This window comes from Hippocampus zosterae, chromosome 6 (genome assembly GCF_025434085.1).
Source record: "Hippocampus zosterae strain Florida chromosome 6, ASM2543408v3, whole genome shotgun sequence".
Taxonomy (NCBI): domain Eukaryota; kingdom Metazoa; phylum Chordata; class Actinopteri; order Syngnathiformes; family Syngnathidae; genus Hippocampus; species Hippocampus zosterae.
The window spans coordinates 7,199,202-7,212,545 of NC_067456.1; the positions used below are offsets into that span (position 1 = coordinate 7,199,202).

General features: G+C 41.5%; 2 protein-coding genes across 5 annotated transcripts in view; one reads left to right on the forward strand and one right to left on the reverse strand.

Moving 5' to 3' along the window:
- hsd17b3 (hydroxysteroid (17-beta) dehydrogenase 3) overlaps positions 1-5,076 on the reverse strand; it is a 17,263-nt gene extending 12,187 nt beyond the window's left edge. For 2 of the 4 annotated variants that reach the window (XR_007962790.1, XM_052068520.1), the window contains exons 1-6: positions 4,655-5,076; positions 2,413-2,459; positions 1,446-1,521; positions 1,255-1,362; positions 1,060-1,127; positions 468-512 (exon numbers count right to left, since the gene is read on the reverse strand). Coding sequence is in view for 3 of the 4 variants with exons in the window: in XM_052068520.1 (XP_051924480.1) it covers positions 468-512; positions 1,060-1,127; positions 1,255-1,362; positions 1,446-1,521; positions 2,413-2,459; positions 4,655-4,808 (498 nt within the window). In the remaining variant the exon portion in view is untranslated. The remainder of the gene's footprint in view (positions 1-467; positions 513-1,059; positions 1,128-1,254; positions 1,363-1,445; positions 1,522-2,412; positions 2,460-4,654) is intronic. The other 2 variants (XM_052068519.1, XM_052068521.1) reach the window with 2 other exon arrangements.
- A 1,259-nt stretch (positions 5,077-6,335) lies between these two features.
- The window catches only part of ipo11 (importin 11), a 71,429-nt gene continuing 64,420 nt past the window's right edge, over positions 6,336-13,344 (forward strand). The window contains exons 1-3 of the mRNA XM_052068486.1: positions 6,336-6,508; positions 11,961-12,110; positions 13,052-13,152. Coding sequence (XP_051924446.1) covers positions 11,973-12,110; positions 13,052-13,152 — 239 coding nt within the window. The 5' untranslated portion in view covers positions 6,336-6,508; positions 11,961-11,972. The remainder of the gene's footprint in view (positions 6,509-11,960; positions 12,111-13,051; positions 13,153-13,344) is intronic.

The window sequence follows — 13,344 nt, forward strand, 5'->3', positions numbered from 1 at the left end:
GAACCAAAAGAAATTCTTAAGATTGTCGAAATTAAAATAAAAATGGAAATGTGAAACAGACTGGCTTACTAAAATTTGTTGAACAATATTGTTGTTCAATGTAAAGAATGTCAGCCAAGGTCGGCCCCCCCGACATTTTACCACATAAAATCTGGCCCCCTTGGCAAAAAGTTTGGACACCCCTGGGTTACATGAAAGGGTTAATGTAATTTCAAGGGATTATTTTTAGCACAGAAAATAGTGCAAAATGATTTTAATTGATTCTAATCTGTTGCTTTACTGAAAGGATATTAACTAAGTCAAACTAAAATCATTTAAAAAGAGTCATCCTTTGAACAATCTTGACAGAAACTTGAAAATTGAGAGGGAACAGGAAGGTGTTTGAAACACATTTTCCCTGATGATTGTGTTTAACTCCTAATCGTATCACTTTTGGGACATTTGTGGAGGTTCCACTGTGTTCTTACCTTCACCATGGTTTTCACATTACAATTTATCACCCTCTTGATTGTCTGTAAGGGAAGATAACAAGCTTTGCAATCATCTGACCTTTGAGAAGAAAATACTGTGCAATGTAATGAATAAGAGGCTGCACTTGGGTGAGGTAATTGGTTTGGAACTAGCTTTCAAAGTAAAAGTACTCTTACTTTGTACTGGAGTTGAAGTACCGACAGTGGCGCATGAAAGGGTTAAATAAAAGTAACACATTACACCAACTGACCTACGAACTTTTATCTGTTTTGAAATGTTAAGATAAGATAAGATATCCTTTATTCGTCCCACACTTGGGAAATTTACAGCCTCCAGCAGCAGGAATGCATGTAGAAAGAAGAAAGGAGAAAGAGAAAAAAAAACAACAAACATCTTTCAATTAAATACAATATGAACACAATGGATAAATCTCCATTGCATGTTGCATGTGTACGTTAAAATAAATAAGTACAGATACCTGGAAAATCTATTTAGGTTCCGACCACCGCACCACTTAAACAAAACTTGCAAAAGTTTCTCATCGTCACTCATGTCAATATATTTGTCAACCTCTTGGCCACGACTAACCTGGTCCAGATCTTCATCTTCAAGGAACCGGCGAGGCACCACACTGGGCATCATGCCTACATTGTTCACTGGCACACAATAGCAAATACGTCCAACTTTGATGGATTGCGTTTGATAACGATTTCCACCAATTGTGTTAAGTGGGGCTGTATAAACAAATAGTGACGAGAATGATGATCGCTGCGGAAGTCGTACCTAATACACCAATGTCCAAGTACTTAAGCTGCTCCTCAATATCAGCGAAGACGTCGTCCTTGGTGAAGTCTACCACGATCACTTTAACTAGCCGACGTGTCGTTTCGCCTGTACATGAACACACAGGATCTATACTATACAAGGAAATATACCAATGGTGGATATTGTAAATAAAATGATGTAATTCTTACTTATTTCCTTGGCCACCTTGTCCAAAGTCATTTTGGTCCTGCTCATGATAACTACGTTCATTCCTTGTTCAGCCAGCTATTGATGACACAAAAGAGGACGGTGGGAGTACGACTTTCCTATTAAGATAAGGTTTTAGTGCCATCTTGTGACACCTTAGGGTGTTTCTGAAAGAGCATAGTTTTCTGGGAATAGCTGGGGAGAGGAGCCATGTTAAAAAAAAATTTAAAAAACGGAATAGGGGATTTTTTTTTAGAGAATAAAGTCATATATTGTCAATATAAAGTCATAATATTACAATATTAAAGTCAAAGTTGAAGTCACATGTGTTCGATATTAAATGAATTGAAAAAAAAAATAAAGCATGACTTGAGGTGAGCTCATCATAATTTCTGTATGCTGTGTATAATTTATGTGACATTTTTGTGTGATGGTGTGCCATTAGATTTTGACATTGTAAAGTATTTGCTTAGTAAAGCTTGGGAAACAAAACATTTGGCTATATTTCAAAGGTAAAATCCACTTTTTGTTGCCTGATATTTTCTTATGACTGCTAAATGTGCTAGAACGCAGTTTATTTCTTCAGTGACAAGATGTTCTGACCCACGAGATGTTTTTCTTCTCAATTATTGCTGAATTACTGTGATTTAAATGTTATCATTGATGCAATATGAATTACTTTGTGACAATCATAATAATAATAATAATTAAATGATGTGAAGAAAAATTGTAAATAGTATTGCGATTTATCCATTTGTGTTCATATTGTTTTTAATTGAAAGATGTTTGTTGTTGTTTTTTTTTCTCTTCCTCCTTTCTTCTTTCTACATACATTCTTGCTGCTGGAGGCTGTAAATTTCCCCAGTGTGGGACGAATAAAGGATATCTTATCTTATAATACACCAGCATCGTGTGCCTGTAGTTTCCTTTAAAAAATAAATAAAAATCCCAGTTGGAATAATGACTCACCGCAAAGGCGTATTGTCTTCCTATGCCCTCTGAAGCACCGGTGACCACTGAAACAGAAACACTTTCTATTAGTTGACTCAGCATTTCCTCCCTTCTGACTACAGGGATAGCATCCGACTACGAAACATTGTTAATCAACATGATGTCAAAGAGGAACCTTATGTTTACCGATGCATCATGTTCAAGTAACGTGCTGTACTTACAGCATGTTCCGCTGATAAAGAACTTGCTGAGAACGTGTCCAACTTGCCACTACCCTCTCATCTCCTTAGGCCCCGAATACTCAGATAACAAATTTCAGTTCCAGCAAGCAAAGCGAGATAGACGGGAGTGTAGCTTTTAGGGGGCTTTTAATCAGATGGGACATACTGGAACTGTGATAATAAACGAGTGGGCCAGCTATGTAATGTGATGTGCTTTTAATCAGCACAAATGTATGTTTTCTGAATGCAGCTCGAGCTACATTCTTCAAACTGCAAAACATGGAGAATGGGGATTCTCAGAGGGTGGTACATGGGGCTCCTTCTGCTGGTCCGTGAAACAATCATTGAATAACCTTGGACATGTCAAACCCATCAGACTGAGCATTGCATGTTGTTGTTGGGTTTTTTTAAATCCAACGTTCTGACAGTTGAGAAATATCAATGACATCTTTCCTCTGTGTGATCAACAGGGCATACGATGTTAGTTCATCAAAGTTTTTATTCATAGCTTAACTTTTATTTTCAAAAGGATATGGTGGGAAGGATATGTTGGGGTGGGGGGGGGGGGGGGGGAGTGTGGTAATTGGCGTTTTGCTCTCCACAATCTTTGATATGACTCTGGTCCTTTGAAGATCAAATGCAAATTTTGGAAAGCAGTCAGTGTTATGTCCAAAAAGTGTATATCTGCGAAATGTCCACAATGTTAGCCAAAGAGTGCCAGCTCATCGAAAAGAACCTACATATCCATGAAAACTGCTGTCTTGAGGGAGTCCCACTGGGCACATTTCTCGGACCACATTTATTTAGTTCACAGAAATGGTTTGTTCATAGTTGAATTATTGTTTCTGGATGGATATCAGAGACATGTCCAGAGTGGTTCTTGTGACTCATAGTGTGATTAGGCCTCATGTTGTGAATACGAGAAGAATCCAACCCAATCATTGTACACCAAATGTAATCAAATTATGTAACTGTTACAACTGAGTTCTGTCCAAAGACTCTTTCATGACCGCGATCTTTTATTGCTTCTGACTGATTTCATGACTCAGTCATTTTCATGAGACTTTGTACTTTGTTGTTCGGTTGCAATTGTGTTCATCTCACTTGATTGACCGTTGACCTTCTGTGGTTAGCGAGGCAACTACAGAAGAAATTACAGTAATCATTTTGGCAGCTGGTGGCATCTACTTATGTTTGAGGCCCAATATACTTGGGCCTCAAGATATAATCTATCTGTCCCTTTAATTGGAAACGCTCGATATTGACGGGGTGGAGGTAGAGATAAGAGCAGGGATACTGAAATGTAAGCTTAAATGACCATTGCCCTTTGCTTTTGGAGAAAACCAAAGTGTACAAGAATATTATTTTTCCCCAGGGTTACTGTTGATGCTTACCGAAAATCTGTCAGGAGGAAGTGAGGTGAACTTTCAAAGGAACTGTTGGACCATTTTTAGATGGAAAGTGGCATCTCATTTATCCAGACTTCGATCATTCCTGGAAATTAGTCTAATATCAAACGGTTTTGGAGTCACCAAAAACAAAAACAAAACAAAACAAAACAAAACAAAAAAAGAATTCAGGTAGGTTTTTATATCTTCAGGGTTGCCAGAGTAAAATACAGTGATGTGTTCCTGTTGGCTAACAAGTATTTGAATGGGTAAGTCAGTCTGGAATTGTGGTGTGAGTTGTCACAATGTCTCACTTTAGCCACATCGCTGTGTGGCTTTGCGCCAGATGATTACATTTCTGAAGATGACGCAGAAAGTCTCGATTTGCATGTCAATGTCTCATGTAACCAATGAGACCTATGTGAAATGTGGATCTAAATCTAAAATTTTACTCATTTAATTAAACTACTTTGATGTGGACCTAGAGGAGGTCAATCTGTTTCAATATAGTTCATATTATGCCATTGATAAAATCATTATTTTGCTTGTAAACACAAGACACATGCTCACACATCGACACCCACACCCACACCCACACCGACACCCACACACACACACACACTCTACAGTACACAAAAACAGCAAGCTTACCTGCCCACTCTCCCATGGACGAAAAGAATGACTTTGTCAGTGGAAACCACCTTTTGGGATAAAGCATCCTTGTAAAAAGGAGCAGCTTGGCTCCATAGTAGATGACAACTGCAGCGCCAAGAGTAGTGAAAAACCATTCCGTGAAGCTCTTCATGCTTTTCCGACACCTGAGACACACTCTGCTGTTCCCACCACTGCTGCTTCAGCTGTCTTTATGCTCCAGTCAGGATGTCAATGAGTGATCCAAGCAAAATAAATTTACACCGAAAATAGTGATCTTTGCCAGAGAGGACACTCCCTTCTAAGGAACAACACACACTCTCTCTGCCCCCCTCTGTCCAACAACTACAGAACGTATCGTGTTTGTCGGTGTCAGCCATTATGACTTTGAGGCATGTGACTACCGTTGGAACAAGACTTTTTCGCACAACTTGAAAAACTGCATTTGTCATATGGCACTGTGTGACTAAGACGTTGTCTACAAAGGTTGGTTGCTCATACATTCCATTGAGAGTGGTGGTAAAATGTTTCTACACCCGACTCCAAATGCCATGTTTTTGTTATGTTACAAATGTTATGAGGCATCCTCCAATTTTAGTGATAAACAACTTATCAGTAAAATTTCGCAACACAAAATTAGCTGCGATGATAAGGTGGTATAAAGTTTTTTTATTTTTATTTTATTTATTTTTTGTTTTAAGATCTGTGGCTTAAGTCGGTGGGCAAAGCATCTTTGTGGGTGGCCATGGCCCCAAATCGACCGCCTGTGGGGATGGGTCCTTTTCAATGATAAATTCACAGATGATCGCTTGTTGTTGACTTCAGGGGGAAGCATGGAAAAATCACACTTGTTTTGTTTACCAGCATCTTCAGATCACATTTTGTGAAGTTCCTCTTTGTTGATTTGTAACAGGGAGGATTCAGATACAATTTCAAATTGAGATGTACAAAAAGGAATGCAATTGTATTCATGCGTATGCACAGACTCTTTGAAGAATCTGTATTTTTGTGTGCATGAGATGTTGTTTGGATTTGTCAGTATGCTGTGTTTCAGTAGGAAAGCCATGCAAGTCTTAGTTCATGAGGATCAAGGCCTCTTTAAATCTTTTTTAAAAAGTAACTGAAGGGGTTGGAGAATGGTGCAACCGACTGTAAACGCCTTGATGGCAGATCTTTCTGAGGTTTCATTGGATATAGTGAGGAGACCAACCTCAATTAAAAGGAGTACCGTGACATTCACAATGCAAGTCCACGGACACTTTTGCCGTTAATTTCAGTCACTAGCAGAAGAGAGTATGATGTCAAAATGCTAGGTCCCCTAGATGGATTAATTTGCGTAATTCACAATATTAATCAGAATACACATACAACATACGATTGTGGAAAGAAAATTTGAATTGCATTCCCCTTTAAAATGCAATGAAACATATAGAAGAAAAATATATGGGGATTAATCAGCCATACATGAATAATATATGAATACTACCATAAATATTTGATATACTGTATATTTTTACATTAGTAATTTATTTTACACATAATTTAACATTATTTTTGGTAGTAAATTAATATAAGCAACAAAAAAAGAGCCGGAATTCCCATCACTAGTATACACAGTATACAGTATTATAAAACGAATGTAGTGCGTGCTTTTGCCACATTTGATAAGCCTGGCCACCCGAAGCGTTACTTTTGCAGATGACGTCATCACGGCGCGCCGGGTTGTGCAGCTGGCGCCATTCTGACAAGCGTGTTTCCCCCCCCCCACCATCTCCCTGCCAGAGTACCACTAAACACAGCTTTACCTGGAATTTGTCTACTTCTGTGTTTTCTCGTCTGCAGTGACTCTCTTAGGTGAGTGTCGTTGCATTTCTCGCAACAGTGTGTCGTTTGCATCCCCGAGAACGAAAACGTTATCGGCGACTAAGCGTCCAATGCCCCCAGTTGGTCTGCTATGAATTAACTTTAGCTCCCTCGCTAGCCTCAAAGTAAGCTTTGCTCTTTCGTATATTGTGTTCGTTTTGGTTCCGTATCATTGCTTTTTTAACAACACGGTCCCAAAAGAGGCCCTACGAAAATGCCTCTGCGAAAAAGCCCCCTCCATACGCAAATCACCACATGACTGACGATCTGGTTAACCGAGGATCTTAAATCAGATTAGTTTGAGTTGTTTTAAATTTATGATGCTTTGATCGGGAAAGCCAAATGGGCGCCTTTAAAGGGGCTGTGATAAGAGGCCCATGTTGAGGATAACTAATGACATGGCGAGTAAGCTTGGACACCGTTTGTGCCATGACAAGCGGTGGTAATGTTGCTAACTTTTGACAGCTGCACAGCACAAAAGAATGACACCTGCATGTGCTAATGTAATGCAGGCTTGTTAAACAATAGTGCGACGTTTGTGAATTGTATGTCATGGAGCAGGCAAGATGAGTGTAAATCAGTCAGTACAATAGATTATTGGCTTTCTGATTTGGCCCATCTGGTTTTGACTCGGATTAACAGGTGGTCGTACGTACGTGATGTGATACTGTTTAACGGGGGTAATTTTTTTCCGGGCTTTTCTTGTTTCAAATCGAGACAGAGATGGTACCATCCTGAATATTTGCACACTCCTGTACCCATTATTGAGTGGCGTTTTCTTTTCTATGGTTGACTTGTGGATAGCAAGACCCCAAGATACTTACTCCTGAACAAGACCCCAAGATACTTGAACTCTTCCACTTGGGGCAGCATCTCATCCCCAGCCTGGAGAGGGCATGCCGCCCTTTTCTGACTGAGGACCATGGTCCCAGATTTGGAGGCGCTGATTTTCATCTCAACTACTCCACACTCTGCTACAAACCACTCCGGTGAGAGTTGAAGATCAAGGCTTGAAGAAACCATCAGTACAACATCCGCAAAAAGCAGTTTTAATACTAAGGCCGCCAAAATGGACTCCCTCAACAACACCTTGGTTGCACCTGGAAATTCTGTCCATAATGTTATGAACAAAATCTGTGACAAAGGGCAGCTTTGGCGGAGTCCAACCCTCAGTGGAAACTCGTCCGACTATTTACTTGCAATGGGGGCCACACTCTGCTGCAGGGACCGGACAGCCGTATTAGAGGCCCTGGTATCCTGTACTCCCAAAGCATCCCTTTATAAAACTCCCCGAGGGAAACAGCCGAACGTCTGGCTCGGGCATCTGATTAGGACGCCTCCCTGGTGAGGTGTTCCAAGCGTTTACCGCGGTCAGAAGGCCCCGGGAAGACTCAGAAGATGGTGGAGAGACTCCCAGCTGGCCTGGGAATGCCTTAATATCCCTCCGGAAGAGTTATTTGGCTGGGAAGAGGGAAGTCCGGGCTTCCCCGCTGAAACTGCTGCCTTTGTGACCTGACCCCCAATTAGTGGTAAATGAGGGATGGATGGTTAGTAGTAATGTCATGTCGCTTTGAGGCAGGGGCCACCAATGTGATCACATGTCTTCACAGAAATGAGTATTGTTCATTTTCATAATTATTATTATGAAAGACATTTTGACCAAATTTGTTATTTCAGAAGAGTTAATCGCATTGGTAGCCCTTCGCATTAATCAGTACCCAAGGAGTAGCTCTCAGTTTAAAAAAAAAAGTTGGTTGCTGGTGTTTCAAAATGGTATCTTGCATGTCGTGCAGCAAGCAGTGTTTGATAAGTGGGGGCACAATGCATCTCGTGTACATTCCACCAGATGCCTCCCTTACCGGCCTTCTCGTACCGGTAATTTTTCATTTTATTTTATTTTTCCAAGATGGCGCCCGAGTAGGCAGCCTTCGGCAAATGCTCTTCAAGAGCCTTGCTTTTTGGTTCTTTTTGGTGTTTTTGGCATTTGTTTTGTCACATGTTGTTTGTTGTTTCATCGTGTGGACCTGATATGGACTGTTTTCAGCGCTTTTTGGCCACGACATTCGTCAAAGGAGAAGTATCTGTGCTTGGTGGTTGCGCCTTCTCGGCAGCATGCCTGTACCAACGCAGATTTTGAATGGGAGGAATGTCTGCGCCATTGACTGTCGGTGCTGGACAGACCTGAGGTGCTTGTGTTTTTTGTGACTGTAATGGGCAGCATTTTTCACAACCCTGTTTTGTTCAGTGGCTATGTCGGCGCTGTTGGACAGTCGGCGTTGGTGCGGCTGGATTGATGGCTGCTGAAGTTGAGGATGAGGAGAGAGGAGCGTTGGCGCAGAGCGCCGATGCGTATTTGGAAACGAGAGTCGCCGCTTGGAATTGAAATGGATTTCCATGGCACAGGAGAAGTGAACCAATCTCTTTTGAGCATGACGTCTCTGATCCACAGGTGAAAGGACACTTTGATTCTCTCCTCGGTCACCTCAAACTGCTTCAAACAACAAAGCGTGTGACGGAAAAGTGGTTAGGACTGCACGACTGTCCGTGTTTTATGTTATGTGTTGTGTTTATTATTTTACTTTATGTTAATTGTTTTGTTAAGCGCTTTATTACAGCTGCCGCTGTTGTGAAAGCGCTATATAAATCAGCATGTATTGTATTGTATTACAAAGCAAAATGTACTTTCCTTTGTATGTCGTAGCCGGGTGAATTTCAGCCACTGCGTAGCAAAGTCGCTGGGTCTCAGATGTTTTTTTTTTTTTTGGATTGGACTCTGGACAAAGTAGAAAAAATATTGGTTTGATATCACTTTTCAATGTTATTAACGTCATCTTAGCAATAATATAACTTGCATCATCTCAACTTAATCCCTTCGATGTCACTGGTCCACTCCATGTCATGAGGCTGACTACTTTCGGAATTGACAAATGGCCAGATCCAAATCTCATCAGTAACATGAACCCTTTGACTGTCATTATTAATCATCTGTGTTGACCACACACAAAAGGATTTGCCACTGTAAATACATATTTAGCAGTAGTCGGCTTTTACCATTGTCGGCTCCGACATCCTTTTTCTTCCTTTTCAGTTCGGCAGTGGTTAAGATTTTTTTCATTTTGGATAGACTGCAAGCACTCTTGCTAATGATCACGCCTAATTCCATAACCTTCATCCTTACGCTGTTCTTAATGGACCCATTCAGAAGATTCATATTTAATGCACTCGCATATTTGAGTTGTTGAAGCTAAACGTGCCTGAATGCTTGTGCTGAACAGCTTTCCAGCAGAACACCCTTTTCAAACGTCTGCTACCGATCTGCAGATGGCAGTGTTGCTCAATGCTCATTCGACTTGCCAGCCTTCCCCAAATAGGCAAAAGTATTGGACCAACTGGCCATCGGCACCAAGTCTGAGCAGTTTCCACTCCACCATGGAAATATCTTTGTTTCTTCCAAACAAGGTGTCTGCTGGTGGTTCTTCTACGGACACCGAACTCATCCCATGCCTTTTACACACGTTGCGTTGTCATGCTGAAACATTAAACGATCATCACCAAACTATTGTTTCTTCCATATAGTTGGAAGCATACAATAATTGTCCAAAATCTCATAAGATGACACATTTAGATCAACGGGGGAGGTGTCCATTAATTGACAAGGAGGCCCGCTTCAATACTTTTGACCACACACTGTGCTCCAACCTGCGCCGACTGAGATTTTGTAGCCCGTTAATATTCATTCATATTCAATACTTTGATTTAACTGCCTTTCGACTGATCCTGACTTCAGATTCCTCACAGAATGAGGCAGTGGAATAAAACATCATCCCATCCAGCATGAGTAACCTTCACAGGTTTTCGCATACTTCAAAAAGACATCCTTCCCAGAATTAAGAACTGAAGTCCCATTATTGAGAAGGCGTCTCGAAATGAACAGGAAAGGTGACACACTCACTGCCTTTTCAGCCAAGTGAAGATGATTGTGGACCCCGAGTGGCTTGGACATAATCGAAAGCAGTAATCGAGACAATGACAATGCACTTGTTGAGGTTAATGGATTGTGTTGCTTTAAATTGGGGGCAAAATATTTGGCAACTCAATTTGTTCTGTGACACGTCATTCTAATTCTCACAATTTCTCCCATAGGAAATAACAGAGGGAATTGTTTTGTTGTTTGTTCCTGAATAGAGTGTGGTACAAACCTTTATGAACTCTTTTTATTTAATTTGTTTTCACTAAATAGTATTTCAAAGTCCCTGAAGGGAGACAACAAAGTTGTATTGTGAATTTAACACACCACAGAGTGTTGTTAACAAGTCTGCCAAATTTGAATGAAATAAAAAAAAAACATGAAATATTTTAAATGAGGCTCCTGAATCGGGGAAAAATAGACTTACTCCCAGCGGTTACAAGCGGCCGAAATGAGTTTTCTCCGCAGGGTGTCCGGGCTCTCCCTTAGAGATAAGGTGAGAAGCTCGGTCATCCGGGAGGGGCTCAGAGTCGAGCCGCTTCTCCTCCATATCAAGAGGAGCCAGATGAGGTGGCTTGGGCATCTGATTCGGATGCCTCCTGAGCGCCTCCCCGGTGAGGTGTTCCGGTCATGCCCCACCGGGAGGAGACCCCGAGGAAGACCCAGGACACCCTAGAGAGACTATGTCACCCAGCTTGCCTGGGAACGACTCGGGATACCCCCGGGGAGAGCTGGACGAAGTAGCTAGGGAGAGGGAAGTCTGGGCTTCCCTGCTAAAGCTGTTGCCCCCGCGACCCGGCCCCGGATAAGCGGTAGATGATGGATGGATGGATGGATGGATACTCCCAGCTGTCAGACACTGCGGTCGTATTCACTGAATGTGTTGAAAACAAGCTCCGCTCGACTCTTACCAGTCTGTCAAACCCGTTAGTACAGTATGTGTTCAATTTTTTTTGTTCGTGTGAGCCACACGTCGAATAACGTCCGCCGATCTAATAACCTGTTAACTTTTTCTGAAGAGTTGGTCATATGGGACCCACACACAACACAAAAGCGAGCGAGACGTTTGCAGACATTCGCCGGTTTGCCGGCGGGCTAGCCATCACCGGCTCACTCGCTTTTGTAGTCATGCGGGCAGGAATTTGCGGGGCTGGCGTGATCGCCTCAGGCAGTCAATCGATGAAACGACTTCTGCAGTCAGCGAGATTTCTTATGCCGGGCTATTCCACCAGATGCATATGAAGCAAATAAGTCTCTTCCCCTTACTGAGCCTCACTGAGTTAGTCTCACAAGATTTACGTATTACTTGATGTAAGGTTTTATCTGCCTTTTGAGGTGTTTTTCAGAACATAGTGGTGGAACTCCAAATTATATCAGTTGTGGTGTGTTGGGACTTCTGAAGTTATACTTTATTTTTTTGGCTCAGAAAGAATGTTTGATAAAGCAAGAGCACTGACATTTCTGTCTTCCTTTCAGGTATATCCAGCTATGGATATAGACGGTGCCAGTTCGGTGGTGCTGAAGACTTTAACCCAAGCCACCAGTCAGGACACGGCCATGCTGAAGCCCGCCGAGGAGCAGCTCAAACAGTGGGAGACACAGCCCGGCTTCTATTCGGTTCTCCTGGTGGGCAAGGCTTTGAACAATTACATTTAAATTTCACAGTCATTTCCTTCATTTTTTGAATGCACAAAATATGGCTGCATTGGGGTAAAAATGACTCTGCAAATGGGAAAAACACCCATCAAAATGTTGATGTATTTGCTTACTTACTGATCAGGTTCTTGCTGAGTGCGTTATATTTTCCAGCCATGTCCATCTTTGCATAGCAGTCTTGGGTGTCAGCAAAACCACAAGTTCCACACACATTTTTATCAGGTTATTTTTCATCTGTTTGTGGTTATATTTGGCGTCATATGTTTAGATATTTTAGGCTGGTTTTCAGTGTCTGCACATAAAAAGATGTAAAGGATCTGCCTCAGGTGATGTCTTCTAAATTGTTTCACTGGCCTTCATTTTTCAATTAAGCTATTGCTCTTTGATTTGGCAATTTGTATTTTTCTGCTCAATATTGCTGCTTTCTGAGCTTGAAAATAAAAACGACATTTTTCCTCTGATACTGATCAGCTGAAAATGTTGATAGTGGAACAACTCTTATTTCCAACACTTGTATTCGGTGCATTTGTATCTGGGCAGGTGTTTTTATATACGAGTCATCAATCTTTGTTGCTGCACCGGATTTGCATTGGCAGATGTTTTATACGCATCTGGTTTTTTTTTTCTTTTTATCCACATTTGGAAGAGGCTATCATTCCGATGTTAAGTGACTCAGTTCACTCAGGAGCCCTAAAAATTCCTAAATCCGCACTTGAACCATACAGTGTAAGCCCAGCTTTCGTCCGCTGAATCAAATGCGGTTGTGATCATCATAAAGTTGTATTGTGATTTGTTGTGCCTTTGTAGAAACTTTTTAATCCGGCTGAAACGTCACTTCGCTTTGCTACCAACACTCCTTATTTGAGTTTTGCAAAATGAACGGATGAAATATATGCCTTCCCCTCTCTTAGAACATTGTTAATAACCATATCCTGGATGTGAATGTCAGATGGCTGGCAGTACTCTACTTCAAAAACGGCATTGACAGATACTGGAGGCGAGTGGCCCCGAAGTAAGTACACATTTTCACCTTTTAATGCCTCCCTTGCCGTTGTTTCTTTGCCACGGTCTTTATTTCATTTGTTTTATTGCCATTGCTCTCATGTTTGTTTTGGTGCCATTTTCCTCTTACGGCTCTCCGATGTGTATTGTGCCTTATTGCTGTCTTTACTGCTCAAGCTTGTGCTTTCTCTCTTCCCATCCT